The 22,758-nt window shown below is 25.9% G+C and overlaps 1 protein-coding gene across 8 annotated transcripts in view; it reads left to right on the top strand.

The window, feature by feature from the left end:
• Nucleotides 1-22,758, top strand: part of LOC111675086 (bromodomain-containing protein DDB_G0280777) — a 253,304-nt gene that overhangs the window by 59,672 nt on the left and 170,874 nt on the right. For all 8 annotated transcript variants that reach the window (XM_046952658.1, XM_046952661.1, XM_046952657.1 and 5 more), the window contains exons 2-3: nucleotides 10,166-10,251; nucleotides 10,470-10,704. In XM_046952658.1, the coding sequence (XP_046808614.1) occupies nucleotides 10,586-10,704 (119 nt within the window). In that variant the 5' untranslated portion in view covers nucleotides 10,166-10,251; nucleotides 10,470-10,585. The remainder of the gene's footprint in view (nucleotides 1-10,165; nucleotides 10,252-10,469; nucleotides 10,705-22,758) is intronic.

Here is a 22,758-nt window from a genome sequence, read left to right as displayed (position 1 = left end):
AAATATATATATATAGATACAGTGGGTAACATTGTTGCTGTAGTTGCTACATCGATTAGCTACACATCAGCAAACAGAAATAAAGAATCACACACACGGCCACTACTTTATTACTCAATCTACAGTCCGAAAATAAGATGTGACAATTTTCCTCCGTTGAGTGAGTGAATAACGGACGAATGATTTTAATACTAAAACAGAATATGAATGTGAACACACAGAGACAGACTATTTTTCACAACGCCAACGTGCGGAATAAAAACATTAAATATTTTTCCACTTCCATTTAACCAAATAGATATTTTTAGCCGAAATAGAAAAAAAATATATAAAATAAAATCAAATATAAACTACAAAAACAAAGGCAAACTTTTAATATTATTATATATATTTTTTAAATTTTTTCTATTCTTTTAATTTTTAGCTATAGAATGAATATGTGTTAAAAATATAGAACAATTTTTTTATTTTAGTTTTAAATTAATATTAAGGTGTGACAGTAGTGATATCGTAGCAAAAAGGTGATTTTTTGTATTTTTTGTTATTTTTTGCGCTCTCTAAAGTTTATTCAATAATTCTATTGAAAACCAATATTTTAAAATACATTTGTGGATATGGTTAAATATTTAGATTGAATTTGCTACAGAAAATTATATGAAAAAAATTGTAAATAAAAAGAATATTGTTTATTCATAAAAAATATATATTTTCTTTATGTGTATGTGAACAAAAAATGTTTCAATAAAAATTTTAGTTAAAAATTTTGTAAAATAACTATTTGCTTTAAAATGATAAAGATATTTTAGGGCAAAAAATAATTAACAATAAAGTGAAAAAATAACATAACTGTTATGGAAAAAATAAAAAAACAAAAATATGAATAAATAAAACTTTAATTTACTATCACAAATAAGAAACAAAATTCCTAAATTTTAATATACTAAATAAACTTCTTATGTCACTTAAGAAATAACAACAAATAAATGAATAAAACTATCAACTCAATTTGTATATTAATTTTCATAATTAAAAAATAAAAATCATAATCAACTAAAAAATAATATTTATACATTTATCAGGTCAAGAACAAATGATTTGATATTGAAAGTATAAAAAATTTTTGCGCTAGTCTCCACAAAAACAATAAATTTGTCAACACGAATATAATGTTATAGTAGCATAAGCTGTAATCTCCATTTATCGGAATGAGTAATGTCATTAAGAAATCAAAAAATGTGATTTAAATCAACTACAAAAATCTTATTATTGGTGAAACACTTACTTTGATCCGTTTTTCTGCTTTCATGCAAAAATTTCGCTTGCTCAGATCTCAGTTACTTATAAAATGATTTTGCTGATTCTGAAAAATAAATACATTTTTTTTTTTGAATTATTGTTGTTTGGCGATATCGGAAACTTTGGAAATTACAAACGGAATGACAGAATAAGAAACGGAATGACGGACAGATATTCGATTCGATTTCTATTAAGATTCACAATATTGTGTTCGTGTTTTTACACTTGGTTAATTTAAAACGAATTTTAAATATTTTTTTATCTAAAAACAGCAATCTCCACTTTTCGAATTTGGTTTTCTGTAAAGATGTATGTGAATTTACATTTACATATGTTTTACTAAATAAAATAGAAAAATATACAGCAAGTAGGAATGTATAGTAGGGCATGGCTATATGATACAATAACCCTACATGTTGATTATCTTTTTATTATAAATTATCAACTTTACTTTATACCATAATTTGGAAATATTTAAACAATTGGTTAGCGAAATAATGTGCTGATTTTATAAATTTTCAACATCGTTTTTCCTAATTTAATCAAATTACTTTTAGGTTAAGATTGACATGGACACTCAGACGGACGGACGGACAAACGGACTCGGCTTAATCAAATCACAGCTTTAAGGTGGGAGTAATACCAATATTTTTAGTTGTTCAAATAGTAGCACAAATTCATAATACCCTTCCACAACAGTAGTGTAGGGTATAAAAATAAAAGTAAATATAAAATAGAGATTTTTTTAAAGAAAACTGAAGATAGTGTATTATACTTCTATACCGTTTTATCCATAAAAATTTCAAATACTTTAATAAAAAACACATCTAAATAAAATGAACAAAAATATTTTAGAAAAATTTATTAATTTTTCATAATAATGTTTTGATGGTTTATAATAATATACATGTTCATAAACAAAAAAATTTTTTACAAATTATCACAAAATGTTTTTGTATTTCAAAACAAATTTAAAATATTTTTCTAAAAATTAATGATAATTTTCATTTATTGAACAAACAATTTTACATACAAAATTTGTTCTATAAACCATTGATAAACAATTATGAAAAGCATCCTTAATGTTAATATAAAAAATATTTTTTTCTCTAAATTATAGATGCTCTGAAAACTTTGAGTGGGTGAAAACGTTTTAGAGGCCAACTATTTAAAAAAAAAAATATTCATATGTGTATGTGTGATGAAATTATTAGCAAGTTTTTAACTTTATAAACAAATAAAATTATGTTACGTCCCATTAACATAATTATAATGTTAAAAGTAAAATTTTTAAAGTTTTAGAATAAAGCAAAAGAATTATGGGGTAATACTTAAGCTAAAAAATAAGGTTCCTAATATCGGTTTAAAAGATACCGGTATTATAGTATCATCTAGCCTATTGTCTAGAAAAAGTTTACTATATAGCCTGGTCTATTCTAGTCTTCAATCAAATAAAATTCCCCTTTCCCCCTTTTATCTTAAGAGCATCTTAATGAATCAAATGAACTCTCGTAAAATTTTAAATCTCAAGAAATTTATTTGAGCTTTATATGCCTTACACCACTACAGAGTGTTCGACTCAGCTTACGGTATATCAACCAATTCAGAATCACTTCCTGAGTCGCATTAGTAAAAGTTATTTTTTACAAGTAATTCGAAATATCACTTTTGCCCCAAAAAAATCTAATTGATTATCATTGAAATCACTTCATAACTTTAAATAATCCACTTACAAGTGGTAACTAAACCTTAATGATGATAAAGCTTTTCATGGTTTAATCTTAATCTATAAAGATTCAGAATATTTATTTACTTCATAAGATCGAAAAATTATATTGTTGAAATTACAAACAAAATTAAAAACTTATACTTATATACCCTCCTCACGAAGTTGAAGTTGTATAAACACTTAATGAAATAATAGATCAATTTAAGACATTTTCAACACGTATGATCCAAAATATATAATTCAATTGTATATTAAGCCTTGAACGTTTTAATCACGAAATTTAACTTAAATATAAAAAAATCATTATAACATCTTACCATTTCCCTTCTAATACTGTAAATATGTATGTTTATAAAATATGCATAAAAAAATACCACATATATTCTAAAAACAACAAACCACAAATAACAATAACATACAGAAAAAAATCAAATAAAAACAAGTTTGTTGTCAATATCAAACATGAACCGGAAATGTTTACAATTGCATAAACGATATAAAACATTGCAGTAACTGTTTCTAAAGTACAAAAAATGAACATAAACACAGACACTTAGTACACAGACAAACAATTACCATATACATATGTAGCATACATACATATGTATGTATGAATGCTTATCTAAGCACATACATTTGTTTGTAACTGTACATTAAACATACATGGTGTGTGAGCAAATTTACATACTTATACATACATATGTACATATATGTGTTAAATATATGTTTTTAGTATGCATGTTTATGTGAGAAATGTTTTATAACAGAGTGTTGCCAAGCCAATTAACTTATGACCTACTACTATGTAAGGGGTTAAAAAGATACAATAATAAACAAACAACACACCGAATATGGAAAAAAATGTTTAAAAACGATAAGACAAGAAAAGAACCCAAAAGAATTAAAATATAAGAAAAAGAAACTTAATACATTTTGTAATGAAAGCGGAAAAAACAAAACCATTATAAATTCATACATTCGAGTACAATACAAAGAACTTGCATCTTTGTGAAAACAAATGATGTCTTTAGCAAATTTCCCCTTCAATTCCCTTACTTTTTCACTTCCATTTCTTTTTCGGTTTTGTAATATTGTAATAATTTAAAATATAAGAATACAATGAGAGCGTTAGACGTTATAGGAAGTTATAAATTATATTGTGGTACAATTGCCTAAGACCTTCACACCTATTGCAATTGTAGCTGAATCTATGGCATTTGGACTTCTTTACTTATGAATCTTATGGTCTTGCGAAATAAATTCTTCATCATGTTTATTTTATTTCTACTATTGAAGGCACAGTGTTTTGACTTAGTTAATAGGTTAGTTAGTTAGTTAGTTAGTTAATTAGTTAGTTAATTAGTTAGTTAATATGTTAGTTAGTTAGTTAATTAGTTAGTTATTTAGTTTGTTAGTTAGTTAGTTAGTTAGTTAGTTAGTTAGTTAGTTAGTTAGTTAGTTAGTTAGTTAGTTATTTAGTTAGTTAGTTAGTTAGTTAGTTAGTTAGTTAGTTAGTTAGTTAGTTAGTTAGTTAGTTAGTTAATTAGTTAGTTAGTTAATATGTTAGTTAGTTAGTTAGTTAGTTAGTTAGTTAGTTAATTAGTTAGTTATTTAGTTAGTTAGTTAGTTAATTAGTTAGTTATTTAGTTAGTTAGTTAGTTAGTTAATTAGTTAATTAGTTAATTAGTTAGTTAGTTATTTAGTTATTTAGTTAGTTAATTAGTTAGTTAGTTAGCTACTTAGTTAGTTCCGATAACTTTCATTACATTCGATTACTGTTACAACCGGTTTATTGAAACAAAATATACCCCTTCAGTTACACTGTGCGATGTCATTTCACTGCTACTGTTGTTTATTTGTTGTACGAAGACGATTGTTTGCAGCAGTTTTGTGTTGTTTGTTGCCTTCGGTTATGTTTTAATGCAACCACAGTGACATCCATTTTAAAAACTACATGTGTTTATTTTAATGTTTTTGCAGAATTATATTCCTTTTTTTTACCCTTTTGTTCAACATGTAAGTGTTGCAAAAGACTTAAAGGACTATTATGTAAATTGTTATTATGTGTATACTGTTCAGATCTTAGCAGAAAACAAAAAACCAACAACAATATTATATGTTTTTATTTTTATACATTTAAAAAAGATGTTAAAGTTTAAATTAAAAATTAAAAAAAAAGGAAATGGGGATTTAAATGGAGGCAAAACATAATATTATATATGTCTTGTTTTGCAAGCTATTAAAAGGGACAAGAAGTTCTTAAATAACTTGTAGTTGTTTTCTAAATTGAAGGAAACAACTACTATAAGTATAGTAGGTCAATATGTTTTTAAACACTAACAATCAAATTTAAATGAAAACACTTTGTATTAAGTATTTAAATAATATTCTAATTTGTAAAATTATTAAACCAACTAACTTAACACAATTTGTTTAATTTTGTAATGACCGAAAAAATAAGTTTCCTTATACTGCGTGTCAGTGCCCTATAGGTAAAGCATTGTTAATTTTTAATTATAATTTCATTTCTGCCTCCACAAAACAGCTTGACCTGGGCTAATTGCAATTTTAGCTTAATATTGTTTGTTTTTCTCTGCTACAACAATTTCGTTTTGACATTTTATTTTATGTCAAAGTCTTCTTTAATAACATTGCGATAAATGCCAAAAAAAGAAGATAAAACAATAAAACAAACTAGTATTCGAAATTGGTAATTGAATGAAATTCATTATGTATAGGCGGTTTCGGTATCCTTTTTGTTATAATAAAATTTAATATTGAAAAAATAAATTCAATTAAAACTACAGCTGTATCCAATTAAACAAATCCTACTAGTCGATCATTTTATTGTTATTGAAGTTGCAGCTTTTATATGGTCGTGGGTATGTAAATATATACATACATTTGTATATATGTGGATGTGTAAAGAACTGAATATTGCCTGAAATACATACATAAAAAAAGAGCAGCGAACAACAGGTGGCTTTACACTGTCTCTTTATGTGAATGCATATACAGGCTCAGTTCATGTGTGTATTAGGGTAGTTTTTTAATTGCATTATATTAGAGAGACAACTTAAACAACGTAATAAATTAGAAATTTTAAACACAATGGATAATTTTAATTTTGAAACTGAACACGCTGCAAAGAGTAAAGATGGCAAAATATATTATAAGTTATTTTTTCTGAAAAGAGGATGTATTCATATCAAGAGAGTGCCTCTGGTTGGAATCGAAAACACTATCTTCAGTCTACTAGACTAGAACACTAACCACTTATCTGTCCGTTTTAAAAAATATTTGTAAAGAGGTTAATTGTTCCTCGCAAAATATAAATAATCACATACAAATTTTATTAAGCTATCTTCCAAAAGAATCACCCTAATGTATGTACCGACATATGACGATTGTTCAATATGCCAAAATAGTTCATACGTGTAATATTATTTTATTGATAGACACATGACATGCAATAACACTTTTATAAAACAAAAGCATTTACACGTTTTCTATACCGGCAACTATTTGGATGAAATGCAATTTAAATGTATTTCATTCGAACTCGCAGCATATTCATTTTAAAATACAAACCCATACACTGAAATAAGTTTAATGTTGAAATTCGCATCAAACATTTAAAGGATTATTTTGCTAATTTTTAAATAGAAAATATCATTAATTTATTAGTTTATGCCTTAAGGATAAGGAGGAAAGAGTCCCTAAGTAATAATTTTTTTGTAATTTCTGTGATATCTATAGGATGATTCTATTCGTAAAAATTTAATAGATTCGTGATTGATCATTTATCCAAGTTTTTTAATTAATTTGAAATTGCACTTAATTTTAAAAAACTTTACTTATACCCTTTCTCTGCGTGTATTTTTTTCCTTGTGTAAAGAAAACAATACATATATATGTTCATATAACTATCTACATATAATTTCATTGAATTTAATAGGTTCGTTGTAATTGTGCAGTTAAATTTAATTATCCAACATTGATAATAACTTTAAACATAAACACAATGTATATTTTCTATAGAAATACAATATTGTTCGTAAATACTTTGATCCCCCTATTCATAAATAACATTTTATTTTATAAAAGGTTTATAAAACAAAATTTCTAAAAACCATCTTTCCCATGTTATGTATAAAATGAAATAATATTCATTGATTTTTTTAATAACTAATACTTTTAATACGTATGTATGCATTTTTAAAATACAGCAATATAATGAAAAAATAAAAATTTTATATACATTTTATTATTTATTATTATACCCTACACTATTATAGTGAGGAGGGTATTATGCGTTTGTGCTGATGTTTATAACACCCAAAAATATTGTTCATTATCCTATAATATTGCAATTGGCTCAGAATCAATTTCTAAGACTATTTAGCTATGTCCGTCTGCCTGTTCATTATTTCCCGTAGCCCCATACAACCGTACCTCCCGAATAATACTTTTTTTATAAAAATCTACAGAAATTATTTTCATATTAGTCTAAATGGTTCTGCAGGCGAAGTATCATATGGTCGGCGATGCCCGTCTTGTTTTCTTATCAACAACTATTAAGTACCATCAACATCGCATACTTGTTGCTCTATGTTGTTCGATTAAAAACCTTTTAAATAATTCAATTAAAAAACAACAATAATAATTTGATGATAAACGGGTGATATAATAGTTAGATGTAAATTTTATTATTTAAATGTATAAATTATACAAGTTTACAAATTATTATTTTTTGCTTACTCATTGAATGAAACATATATTTTTTGGAAAAGGCTAAGTCCGGTGGTTAATTAACATTTTATTTTTTTTTCCTATAAGTTGAATTTTTGAGATAAAATGGTTTATGTTAAGCAACCCTTTTTTAGTAGTGATGGAGAATTGATTTTGTGGTGTTTGCACCTGTTTTGCGAACCTAACAATCAACTCAGAAAAAATCAATATTATAAAATTTTCGTCTTCATGAACCCAATTTTTGTCAGATTTTTCTTTTATTTTTGGCCCGATTTTAAGTAATTTTTTGATATTTTTTCTAAATTGAAACAAATAAAGTTTAAAAAAATTATTGAAATTTTATTCCTGAATTACAAACTTACGGATCGGAAATTATTTCTCATAGTTCATTTCCCACTTATACATTTTCCGAAAAACTCTTGGAAGTTTGAGTAAAAAAAATGACATATATTTGCCTTGATTAAAGATTATTGCAACGTAATTTATAATATTTTTGTGACAGGAATCCATTGTTAGAGAACTGTTAGGAAACATTTAATTTTTTCCTCCTAATTTAACCCTAAATTCTTTCTTAATGAATAATTAAAAAATTTGACGTTCTAGATTTTTTTTCAATATTTTTTCTGGACTTGGACGGCTAAAATAAAGAAATCCATATATGTTTTATATCATAAGCAAAAAGGGAAAATTGTTAAAAAATAATTTTAAATCTTATTAACATTTGTAAATGATTTACCCTCTAATATTCACGCATACATAGGTACATATGCCGTATATAAAATTCTCTTAATTGTTAGTAATTAAAGCTAATGTTAAGTATTAGCATATAAAAAGGGCATTACATGTACATTTTAAACAAAAATATATTATAGTGCAAAAAATATCAATAAAGATTTTTTTAAAAATAAGCATTTAATACTTGTTAAATTTAAAACTAAATTAAACTATATTAATTTAATATTAAACAAGTAAAAGTGCTGAACATGATTAAAACATACTAATTTTGTAAACCCATTATCACAACATATATTTTAAATTAAAATTCAGTATGTGCTCTCTATGTATGTATGTAACAGAATGTTGTCATGACTGATCATTTCAAAATTAAATCGAATTATATTTTTATTATATACATATGAATGTATATAAGAGGAAATTGAGGACCTCTCCATTAGAGAATACATTAAAATGCCGACAAAACAGTTCATCCTAGTTCCATGTAGACCGTGATATTTAATGAATGTCTGTCCAGCATGTAATCAGGGTCCTCATGATACCACTCATAGGAAATATTCAAGGTTTGAACTGTTCATATCAAACTCTGTGGGTAAGAATGTGTTTTTATCAATATGTACCATCTTACCTGCACAATTGTAAACGGAAGTGATGTTTTTGTATCATGAAAATTAAGCAAATTAAAACAATGGTCAAAACATAGTTCAATACTACTGTATGGACACACATGCATGTCCTGTGTAAAGCACATAAAGGAGCAGAAAGATTCGTCTCGTGCCCTATAGTTGACAGGTGTTAACATAGCTGAAATTTATTTCAATTTCCCACAAAAACTTTCAATTAAAGAAACTTTAAATAGAGAGTTCATATCCTTTATCATTGAGTGTTTTTGAAAAAGTTAATTTATACATTTTTAAGAATTTAATTTGATTTTATTTATTTAAATTTTGTTATTATGCCAATTCACACCTCACTTTTCATTTATGCTTTGGGCAATAACAAACAAAAATAATAACTTTCAGCTGCATACATACGAAACTTGCTGTTAATGTTTTCTTGCGACTGCATGCAAAACAAGTCTTATTTTTACAAAATTTTTAGAGCATGGAAACAAATCTTAAGTTCCCTTTTTACAGATGTTTAATAGGAAACTTCTTACAAAGAATATCTGACACAATTATTAAAAATGTGGATCAAGAAGATATCTTAAGTATTTAAAAAATTAATATCAGCAAACATGTGGACTGAGAAGTTGACATACAGACGGACAGCTTAGACGACTCCCATGAACCACTCTTTTTTAGGAATAACAATGGACAAAATAATATTTTAAAAAAAATTACTTTTTTCCCTATCAGCGATTGAAAACATTGAAATATGCTATCTTTGCGAAATCAGTCTCAAATATTTATATATTTAAAGATTTAATATCAAATAAATAAACTTAATATTTAATGAATGAAGTCAACCAAGTATTATTAAATAATAAAAAAAATCTAAAATGTTTTTTTGGCGCCGTCATTTAATAAAATGTTTTTTTAATTCTTGGAATTTTAATAATTAATTTATAGTTGTTTATTTGTAAATGTTATGGCTATTAAAACATAATAATAATTATGTGTTTTTCATTCTCTTTTTTTCCTTCTTTTCCAGAGCGAATACCACAACGAATAACGATCAACGAATTTATAGATAAAAAAAAAGTTATTTTTAGAAAACGGAAAACAAATCTCTTTAGAGTAATTTAAACGTTTCTTTTTTATTTTGTTAAAAACTTTTTAGCGTTTTAAATATATTAATTTATTTAGTTTATTCTCATTATAAGTTTTTAGTGTTTTCTCATCAGGGATAAAGACAAATAGTAGCTTTATAATTTTGTTATTAATTTTTAGATTTTTATTTGTCAATATTTCTTTTTTCTATAAATTGTGTTTCTTTTTTTTAAATTTCCATTTAGCTACCCAAAAAAAGTTTAAAAGAAACAGTTGTTACTTAGAATTTTGCATTAAAATTAAAAGTGCTTGTTATATTATTGTAATTTAAATCAATTAAAAAAAGAACAATAGAATAAAAATGGCCGCTGTTCAACGTAAATTGGTACACAAACAATTCAACTCACCTATGGGCTTGTATTCTCAGCAAAATGTCAAGGAGACATTAAATCGTGAGCTTAAAGCTTTTGGAACTGATGGGTAAGTTAGCATGCAAAATAAATATAAAATTAAAAAAAAATATAACAAATTCCTTCTCTTATTTGCTTTAAAAATTAAAATTAATATTAACAAAAAATTGTTTTTTTATCATCAAAAAGTATAAAACTTTTTCAATAACTAGAGAAAAAAAAAACTAAAACGTGGTAACTTTTCTATAAAATATGTTGTTACAAAGCGAAAGATAAAAGTAACTAACTATTGTAACAAGAAATGTTTGCTGTTTGGTTTTTCAAAAAATAAAAATAAAATGCTTATAAAGTATGTAAAAAATGAAAAAGTGGAAACTTTAGTTTGTTTTCTTTTTTCTTCTCCTAACCCTTAAAACACTTTAAAAACGATAAGTTACAAACCATCTAAGAAATTGTTTGTGAAAACAATACGAGCAAACAAATCAATTAATATTACACTGGTGGCAGTAAGAACAGAGGAAACCATAAAAATTTCATTTCTGTCAGCCACAATCTAAGGCGTATGAATATTTTTTAAACTTATTTACATAACACTCATACGCCCTGTTTATACTTAACAATACAATGCCTAAAAGTATGCTTTACTTTGTAGCATTAACTCTTATTAAATAGTTACGTATGTGCAACATTTAATAGTGCTCAATTACATATCAATCATACGTCAAAAATACATTACAATTTACTTCATTATTTTTATATAAATTTTCACTTAATCTATTAATTTCTCACTCACTGTATGTATATCCTTGCAGTTGAAAAGCACTGCAATCCGTTTATTTAACTACAATTGTAGTTTTTTCTCTCCACTACTAGTTTTATTATTTTCTTTTTTATAAAATTTTTTATACAATTTTGTTTTTTTCAATTACTTCTGGTAAACTTGAACTAGCAGTAAACTTAAAATATCAATTTCAATTCAGCATCATCAATCTTCAAAGTAATGTTTTTTTATTCGTATTTTACTTTGTATAAGGGTTGAACAAAAAAATTGAATGTGGGGAAAATAAAACTTAAACTAAACTGTTTTTCAAAGCTCTAACTTAAACAAAACAAATGAAAATACAAATACATTTCGCATTGTTGCAGTTTGTTACTGCAGCAAAATGTTGTAACAAATTTAACAGAATCCTTTGTGGCAAAATCGTAGACAAGGTATATACTACTATAACAATTCCAATAAGTGCTTAAGGAAAAATTTTCCCTATATACATATATTTTTTAATTATATTCTCATTTCCCCTATGATTCATAGGTGCTAAGCAATCAAAAAATTGTTCCAAAGTAAAGGGAAACTTAAAGAAAATTTCATTAAACTATGTTTGAAGAAGAAAAAAAGTATAATAAAAATTGGCAAAATTGTAAAAAAAATGAAAAGAAAATGTTTGTAGCTAGATATGAAGGTTCTCAATTGATTCATCTATTTCTATAATTATGGACATTTGATTAATTTTTTATACTGAAGAAAGCAATTTGTAGGTAGTTAAGTGCTTTTAATTTAATCTATAGCTGTTTGTAGATGGAATGAGGTCAAAGTATTAATATAAATATTTTTCTACTGTACAACACAAAAGAAATCTTCCTTCTATATCTTGAATACTTAAACTTTCAAACGATTCAATGAAACTTCTTTAAAATAAGACATATTTCTATATAATTATTATTAAACAAAACCACTATTTGGTTTCACTTTCTTTACAAATCATAAGTCTACAGACATAATATAACATTTACAAAATGTCATAATGAATAATTATTTATATTTCAGAAATTTTTTTTGGAAAAGTTTCTTTTCATATAAATGATTCAATTTTTCATTACATTTTATATGGCATACAATAAGCTGACTTAATATCAGAAATCTGTTATATTAATTTAAATTAATACTTATACAAAACTCAAGCAATTGCATTCATAATTTTAAGTATAATTTAATGGTTTGGCTTTAATGTCAAAACATGTTACTTGAGAACTTTTGAAACATAAATTAAAAAAAAATAACGAGACATTTTATTGTGAACAATAATGATAATAATCTGTTGACTTATATTACTATTTGTGTTAAATTAAAAGCAAAAAAAGTAATAGAAAAAATAAAAATATATAATTTTACTTACACAATACATCTAACAATTAATTATGTTTTTTTTAGTATATTTTGTAAAAATCAGTTAGTTAGTTAGTTGGTTTAAGTTATGTCTATTTCTTTTACATTTTATTTAATATAATTTGTGTTTTATTTAAAACTTTATACTTATCTTTCACACTGATGTTTCACTAACTTTCTCGTGTTCTACTTCTTTATATTTTGTTGTAAATTGAATTTTAAACGAATTGTTATACTTTTGTACATAAAAATTGGTGTCAAATGTCTGCTAAACTTTTTATAACATATACTTAAATTTTGCTTGAATGCACAAAATGTATTACATGTTAAACGCTAAATTCACGCAAAGTACCGAAACCCAGCAATCAAAATTATACAAAAATTTACTTTTAAATCAAATCTTGCTTAAGGTGTGCGAGATATAGGTGTATAAACCAAAATTTTAATTATTCGATCAAAATTTCTGAAATAACAGCTTCTTAAAAGGAAGCATGTAAAATTTTGCTGGGATATTTATTCATATGTGGTTACATTTACATCCACCATAACCAAATTGTCTATAAAAGCAGTACATGTATAAAAACCAATAAACTTAAAAAAATATATACAATAGCAATAATCATTTTAAGCAGTTATTCAATTTGACCAAGTGTTGCATTTAGAACAAATTTAACTTTATTTCTGCAGATCCTTTAACTGGCGATTTCTAAACCAAAAAAATGTCATTTTACTACAAGGATACTGAATTCTTATTTATTTTAGAAAAAAAATACACTTTAACGTCAATATGTTGACAATGCTATTGTATATTTTCTGTTGTTCTTTTCTATACTCATATTTTTTCTATTGATACGTTATAAATATTTTATTATTCAATCATAAAACATTTCACAGTTAGTATAATATATTTTGTTCTGTATACACTCATGCACTTGTGTGAGGTTATCAAAATTTAATATTCTAACATTTGATGAATAATTTGATATTTCGCTAAATGGACAGTATATTTATGAAATATTTATAAGTTTCATTTCTATGTTGGAATTAAATTATATTATATCAACATTGAAAATTAAGTATATTAGGGAGTTAACTATTTTTTATTGATAGCTAGTAATTTATTGATATGAAAATGATTTTACTCGGGTCAATATGAAACTGAACACATGATTCAGATTGAAAATGATATCTTATATTATAATTTTTAATTTAATACATGATTTTATATTGATATATAATATTTTACTGATTTTTCTATTGAATAGACATTTGATTTGTAATTGACCAAAAGCCAATTACAATTACTTGCAACTGTAATTGTAATTGAAGTTTTGCCAGTTGCAATTACTTGTAATATCTATTGAAGTTTCCAATTGAAATTAAGTGTTTAATTGCAGGCTTGGGGGTAATGATTACACAAAATAATTCACCACATGATAAATTACAATTACTTGTAATTGAGAAATAACGTATTACAATTATTTGTAATTGTTTTTCCAATTACAATTACTTGTAATGTGTAATTGACCAATATGCAAGAAAATTACTTGTAATTGCGATTGAAGTAACTAATTGACCAATATCCAAGTACAATTAATTGAAATTGCGATTGAAGTTTCTAATTAAAATTAATTGTAATTGTAATTAAGATATAACTAATTACAAAATTACATTTAATTATAAGGAACAATATTTACAATTGCAAGTAATTTTAACTGAAAATTCTTCAATTACAAGTAATTGTAATTGAAGAATTCTTCTACAATTACAAGTAATTGTAAATTATTGTAATTGGTGAATCTTCCATTACAATTATCTCAAATGTAATTTTAATTGAAAACGTAGTCGTTACCCTCCATGATTAACAAAATATTTAACTTTTGTTTGAAAAAGGTTTTTTCTTTCCGTATTTTAAATTTGATTTTTATTGCATTTAATGTTAAAAATGTTGTACTAAATATTTTATATTAAACCTTAAAAATATAACAACACTTTCCACCTTAAATTTGTTTAAAATAAATTTCTTTTGAATTTCGAAAAATATTTTAATAAAATTGCCATTTCAGAACCCAGCAAATGTTGTCAAGAAGAAGATTAGCTAAATCTTCTAAAATTCCTATTTAATTAAACATTTTACACATGATTAAATATTAAAACTTGTAATTGGCAGTATGAGGTTAATGAATGAATTGTTTGTACATCATCAGTATATAATGATGAATGTAAATGCATTTTCCATCATTAACTCAAAATTATCCATTGGATTTAAGTCATCGATATTTAGATGACTCTTCTAAACATTTAACTTTAATTCAACATTGTTCAATCCTAATTAACATACAACTTGCCTCCATGATACTTAAAATTTTACTTGGTATAAACTACAAAATTTTAACGTTAAAACAAAGACCTCAGCTACTAAAATTAAGGGGCAATTTTCTTATTTCAATAATAAAGCAATTGTAATAAGAACTTCTTGTTATCATTAAATGTTATTGCTTGTGTTATGACGGGATAGATGTTCATGGTATTAAATAAAGGTGGTGGTATTGTACTACTTACCCAGGTAGTAGTGGTTTGTTTGCTGCTGATTATGATGATAATGATGAAGATGACAACGACGTTGATATTGACGTTTTTAAAACATTGTTTTAGTTTTCTTTTGGATTGTTGTTTTTTCTACGCTACTTGTCTTTAAACATAAGAATTGAAATGCAAAAAAAGAAGAGAAAATAAGAAAAATGTCATCCTGTAAACGCATTTTAATAATAGTTCTTGTTCCGTTATAAACACTAAGGTGCCAACAGCTATGGCAAAGAATGATTTCTTAAGGAAAAATTTCAAACTTAAACAAAATTCTTATGCTCTAAAAAAAGAAAATAATTTTCAAATTTCTGTTGTCTACGTTCACTGTTAAATGTAAGAAAAAGACTCCGACACTGCAGCGGAAACGGAAGTGTATGCAAGAATGAGTAGGAAAAAAAATTATGGCATAAACATACATAAATGTGAGAATAAATGTTGAAACATGTACAGACATCTACACTCACTAACCGAATGGTTTAAGGTGTGGTATTACAATTTAGCTGTTTATGACTAAATGAAATTTCTTTAACATAAAATATTGAAATTTTAATGTAGTACATTGAAAGGGTTGGATGGATATGTTGAATTGAATTTTGTGTATACAACAATTGAAACTATTTTTATATGTTGAATTAGCAGCTAACATTAAGGTGAATGAAGAAAAGTTCAATTAAAAGTTATGGAGTTATTAGGAACAATTATGTTTTGTTAAGAATATTTTTATGTTTTTTTGATAATATTAAAGTTAATCTTTATATAAAAAGAAACATCAATAACAATAACAAGAATAATATGTTTTTAATATTTTTGTAATCTTCTAACAATTTGTTTATAATGGTATTATGTATTTGATATTTGTAACACACAGAAATAGTGGTCCTACATCATCCACAAGACTAAATTTTTGGAGAAATAAAGAAGAATAGAAAAAGAGTAGCAGTATTGTTTGGAATGAAGCAATTTAATTTTCCTAAGGGAAACCCCACTTTGATTTACATGAAACACTGCCTTGTCGGCCATTGATCACGGTAGACTTTTTTAACCACTAGTTACAATTAACCACTATCCAATTTTACCTTAGGAAGGCTATCATCAACCCGGATTGCTTCACATGACTTTTATTTCGGTAGACTTTTTCAACCACAAGTTACGAACAACCACTATCCATTATTTTATCCCTAAGAAAAATGCAGGTGGGCACTAGTGTGTTCCGTGGATCACATTTTTGTGAAAATACCACTTAGGCGATTAACTTAATACAAGAAAAATACACATTTTTAAGGGCCTACCAACCACAACATTCCCAATCTACGATTGACTCCTAAATTTAGTAAAATGTATAAAACAAATCAATTTACAATCTTTAAGAGAGATATTTCTACATAAGATTCTTGCAGCGAGACACTTTAGTATACATCGGACTGTATTTAACCACTTTTAACCATGAGCTTTCTATTCTCTGATCATGGCTTATCCGAGTTATCACTTTTATTTACAACCCAACATATGAAATGATCTTTGTTGATTCGGTCACAGAACCTACTGATTTAATCGATAGACTGAAGTACGATTTATTGTATAAGCCAAATCACATTGGTAAACAGGCTACACTCTAAGAAAAGGAAAATTAACGTTGACATGTAAATAACTCTTTTATCCGACACGTTCATTGGGAAATCATATACCAATTTATACATAGGATTCACTGAATATATCATTTATTTGACTTTATTTCATTGTTTACATTTAGTTTTACAGGCACTTCTATGAGGGTCTCTACGTGGTCTTTACAGCAAATTAAGATTCAACGTTCTTGGAACCATCATTCTCTTTCCATGATTTGATTTCTGCTATAACCAGCAAAACAAATCTGAAACCAGCTTCCTTGATACCAGATAGGCTAGATTTTACGATCTGACAGCTAGAAAGGTCATCATGTCATTTCCGACTATATATAATATGTATGACTTTCATACAGTAAAATAAAATCATAATTTATTTTGCTCCATCACTCCACTCCCCTTTTATAACAAACTTCATAAATTGCCATCATTCTAAAGTCATAATACAGCGTATACACGATTCGTTCCAACCGATTAAAAAACTTTATTATATTTACGTGAACACACAAAAACAAGAAATGATTTTGCATATAAAGTTAAAAGAACACCCAAACATTTTCGCAGCTTAATTTCAAATGCAAAAGACGTTTTATATTACGCTTAATTAAAACTGACCCTCATTGTCTGTGATGGGGTGGAGTGTGTTGCGTTACAAAAATAATTGTTGACTCTTTCCTGGTAAATGATATTTACACATTACAACTGGCTGTAACTGACTTGCTCCTAAAAAAAGTAAGAGAAAAGTCTAAGATTTTTTGTTTGTAGAAATTTTATAAGCCAGAGATAAAGTTATTTAGCATTTTTTGTTTTGTGTTTTTTTTTTTGTTTCTGTACTTTTTATATTTTGCACTTTTTTTAACTAAATCTTATAATGAAATGACTTTACCGCATTTGCTCGTGTTGATGAAGATAATGCGGCGGGTTGAGAAGATTGTGGCAGTGGTTTTAGAGGTGTTGGTACGACAAGTGTTTTATAGGCGGTATAATATTTAATACGAGTATAATAATGTAAATATATATGTATAAGTGTAAACAGACAGACAACCATTATTATAAAATAAATGTTTATATATAAAAACGTTTATATTTTCATGTATAAATCATTATATACCAAAAGGCATATACTTTTATAGTTAAAACAAGTCTATGAAAAATATGCAGCTTTTTAAGTAGCTAAGTTTTTTTTAATATTCTTTGTATTTTACTTGCAAGGAATGCATAATATTGTAAAATGTTTAGCTGTCTGTATGTCAGTCTGTCTGCTTATCTATCTGTTTAGCTGTCGGTCTGGCAATGTGCTTAATTAAATAATAAAATCATAAAAAAATTGTTCAAGTAACTTGGCTTCCATTTAATTCATTTATGTTGAAAGATGTTAAAAATCTGAATAAAAACATTTTTTAAATTTTAATTTAAATATTTATGCTGTCTTGAAATGAAATTGTTTATGATTAAATAATGGCAATATAAAAAGGGATTGATTTATTGGTTGGTTGACTGACGAGGTAGTTCATTGCGCGCAGGAATAATGTCAGATAGGTGACCCAGCCTTGATAGATCCTTCTTGAATTGTTTGACTTATAGAGTATAGAGAAAGAAGTGCCGGCACTTACGACAGTTATGTGCCGTTAAATAGTCGGATGGCTGAGATAGTAGGAAGAATGCCCATATGTTCTTGTCCTGCTGCACTGTAAGTAGATATGGTCATTATATGCAGATCTATAGGTAGAATATGCAATACAGTTTTCAGTGCTTCTGAAGGACTTATTCTTAGAGCACATATTATTCCAATGCAAGTTGAACTCTAAGCTTTTTTATAGTTGATATACAATAAATTTCTTTTTAGCTGAAGTCCACCAAACAAGAGATCCGTATGTGAGAATAGGATTGATAGCTTAATACATCTTTGTTGGAACTTAGTCCCTATTTCATCCCAAGCATCTTACGACAGGTGTAGTAGGCAACTCTTGTCTTCCTATTTTGAAAATTTGTCTTTGCTCTAATTGTCGATATAACTGATCGTTATGATTTCATTACATTAAAACGATTTTGCCAATTTTTTCAAAATTTCTTCTAATAGAGTTATTAAACATTTGGATGTAGACGTACATCTTTATGTATATAAAGTTTCAAATTGCAAAATGTTATGCAGAAGAAATGAAAATCTTATAAAAATCCTTCCCAAGAAGTTGAAAAATAACTTGTGTAAGGGGCGGCCCTTTATACGGTAGGTGAAATTGTGAAAACGATTGTTCATTTTAAATACTAAAGATGATTTTATTGTTTAAAGCTTTTCGAACATTCTACAGATGTAACTAATTTTTTTGTAATATTTATAAAAAATTCGCATATAATACGAAGTTTTATTTAGACATTTTTTTATTAAGAAAAAAACAAACTTAAATGACATTAAACAAAGGTAAAATTTATATATATTACCGCGAAGCATGCGTACAATGTAAGATTGTTTTCATGTATAATATGCATTATATTCAGTGATATGAACATACGTCTGAAACTATAAATTTAATAGGCAAAACCCTTTTTAGATGACTTAAAAGTTTTAAAGAACTGAGTTTTTTTTTAATTTTTCGACTGGTCAAACAATTGCAAGTTTTTCAACAGAACAGCAGAGTTGGGAAATATTTTGTATTATTAATCTTTAAAAATTAAATTAAAAATGTATTTTTTCAGAAAAAGTTTTTAAGAACATTTCTGACATATTTTGATCCAGACAAAATAAAATAAAATTAATACAAAATATTTTGCAACTCTTATTGATCAATTAATACCAAACTTGGAATAATAGTGTAAGCAGAAATATTTCTAATTAGTTGAAATTTTTAAGTCCCTTCTCGAAGAAACAGGATCTCGAAATAAATGACTGTGAACGCAGTCTTGCTTTTATTTAATCTTGCATTTAATCTATAATTTCAGATTTATATCATCTGACTCACGAAATCGGATAAAACACAAAAATAAAATTGATTTATTGATAATTAACTATCTACTATATTACTTAGGGACAATAGAGTGACAACAAGTGACCATCATTTTGCCTTATAAAAAGCTCAAACTGTTTTTAAAATGTTAACTGCTTGTAAAAATGTTGAGACTTTGAACATTAATGTGTGTGTGTATTTGGGTTGCATTATTTTGTATGGATAAAAAGTAACATCTATCTATTTAACCTAATTGAGTGCTGGATAACCTTTGGTGAAATAGGTCCCCAGACCTATTCACTAGATACACGAAAGATAACTCTAAAAGTGCCTTTAAGCTTCCATCTAGCTTACAATATATTGAGGCTTAGAGTTTTATGATGCCCTCAATTTGATGAGCTGTGTTACAGTTTACAAATAAATTATAAAACCCTCCAAAAACCCATTTAAACACTTATATTGAACTTCATAGAATGAACAAGATTTTTAAATCCTGCAAGATCATCAGCAATTTTCATTTTGGAGCAACCCTATTGTATATAAATAGTTGAATGTACATTTACAATGCTGCTTGATTTCATTGACTTTGTGACTTTAATGGTTGAAATATTGTGGCTGAGAGTAGTTTTTTTATTTTAAATAATTTTCATTTTTTCTCGATTTATTTTTGTTTTGTGGTTTATATGAGGTTTTGTCAATTGATTTTTTATAAATATTTTAATGTTTAATATCTATTACTGTTTTTTATTATAGATGCAGAACATTATACATTATATAAGCAATTTTTTATTAATAACTAAGTGATTGATTAATAACTATAATTATGGTATTTATATATTAAAAGAAATAAAAAATGCTAATAATGATAGTTTAAAAAACATAATGTGGTTAAGAGATATAAAAATTATAAAAAATTTAATGCAGAAAATAATTTCTAATTAAACAAGTTCAAGATTTATTGATAGAAAAATAAAAATACACAATCAACTAGAATCTGAAGCACAAATATTAACTTCTTCCCCCACTTTTACTAAAAGCTAATAAAATAACTTTATCAGATTTAATTTCAACTCACCCTTGGGCACTATTTATTTATAATTTTATTAGCTTTCCTATTTTTGAGCTTTAACATCATTACCGGAAATCTATTTCCAATACTTCTTTAGCCTAATTAAACATTTTGTTGACTTTAGCAAAAATCCCCAAAAAAAGGAAATAATGAAACTCAATCAGTTAATTTTTCGATGGCATTTAATTTAATTATTCCCAACCTTAATCACAATGGCTTAAGTAAACAAAAAAAATACATAAATAAATTTATTAAAAATCGAAACTTTAGCTGTTTTTAAATTAGTAATAGTATTAATACAAAAGTTTACTCGAACAAATAATAACAGAAAATCTATGGCATAAATAATTGAATGGAAAAACCTTTGGCGCCATAACACTATTAAATGAATGAATAAATAACTAAATGAAAAAATATAAAAGAAAAATAGAAAACAATATTCGTATAAACAATATCTAAAAAAATAAAAACAAGAAAAAAACTACAAAACAAAACAAAATTGTATGGGAAATTAAGGGCAATCAATAGAAATTTATTTAGGAAACGGTTGTTGCTGTTACGAGTATTATTGTTGTGTAAATACAAAATTTTTCAAGTGAAATGTAAAAGTATGTGTGTGATTGTTTAAATAAGTTTATTTTTTCCTACTTTTTGTACTGTGTTTTTTTCCTTTCGTTTATTAAGTTTGTTTTTGTCATTTTATCGTTTAATATTGAAAGAAAATAAGAGAAAATAAGTAACTTGTACTCTAGATTATGTGTTTTTAATAAAATGCATAATTTATAGACAGCAGACACATTAGAGAAAACTTTTTTCTTCGTATTTTGATTGTAAGCAATATTAAAGTCAATTATAATTTCCGGTCAAAAAGTAAACAAACACAATTATACTTACTGACAAATAGTAGTCGTCTATTTAGGTTAAAAAATATAAAAAAATAACTTTTTTTAAACATGGTAAATATTTGCCATAAACTTTTTGAAATAAATTTTTGTAAAATTATATTTTTAACTTTTATATACAAAAGGGTAAGGTATGGATATGTATGAGAAAACAAATAGAAGTCCTTAGAAAACATTACCAATCGGATATATGTATATATGCAAAATGTTGTTTCCGTTATCTTAATAACTTTAGAAATTGATAGAATATGTACTATGTTACATGTTTTCAACACTTGAAAGAATCTTTATGTACAAGAAACTGTGGACCATATTAACTATGTGTTCTTAGTTTTTCATATGCATTTCTTATGCTCCTGTAAATGAACCTTAAAGTTTAAAGAACATTCCACTTTAAAAGAAGAAATTATAAGTTTTTAATGAAGCCAAAAATTATAACAATGGATATTTATATTGGCCTTTGCCGCATCTTCCATTACTTTAACAGTAATAAAACAAAAACAAGTTAAAATATACAGTCGGGCCTGGCCTACACTAACAGATGGATGGACATACCTTAATCGATTCAGAAGATGATTCTGAGCCCATTGGTATATTTTAATTATAGAATTAATATTTCAAAGGTTTAGATTCCGATAATATGAGATATCAACAGGCGGACAGCCAGACAGACAATCAGACACAGGTCCAGAATATATATATACTTTCAAAGGTCAGAAAATTACAATGTAGAAATTACAGATGAAATAACAAACTTGCATATACCCTTTTTACGAATCTGAAGACTATGAAAGTATTTACATACACAAACATAAAGAAATAAGAATTACAAATAACTC

Source organism: Lucilia cuprina, chromosome 5 (assembly GCF_022045245.1).
Source record: "Lucilia cuprina isolate Lc7/37 chromosome 5, ASM2204524v1, whole genome shotgun sequence".
NCBI classification, from domain to species: domain Eukaryota; kingdom Metazoa; phylum Arthropoda; class Insecta; order Diptera; family Calliphoridae; genus Lucilia; species Lucilia cuprina.
This window is presented reverse-complemented; position numbering and strand designations above follow the sequence as displayed.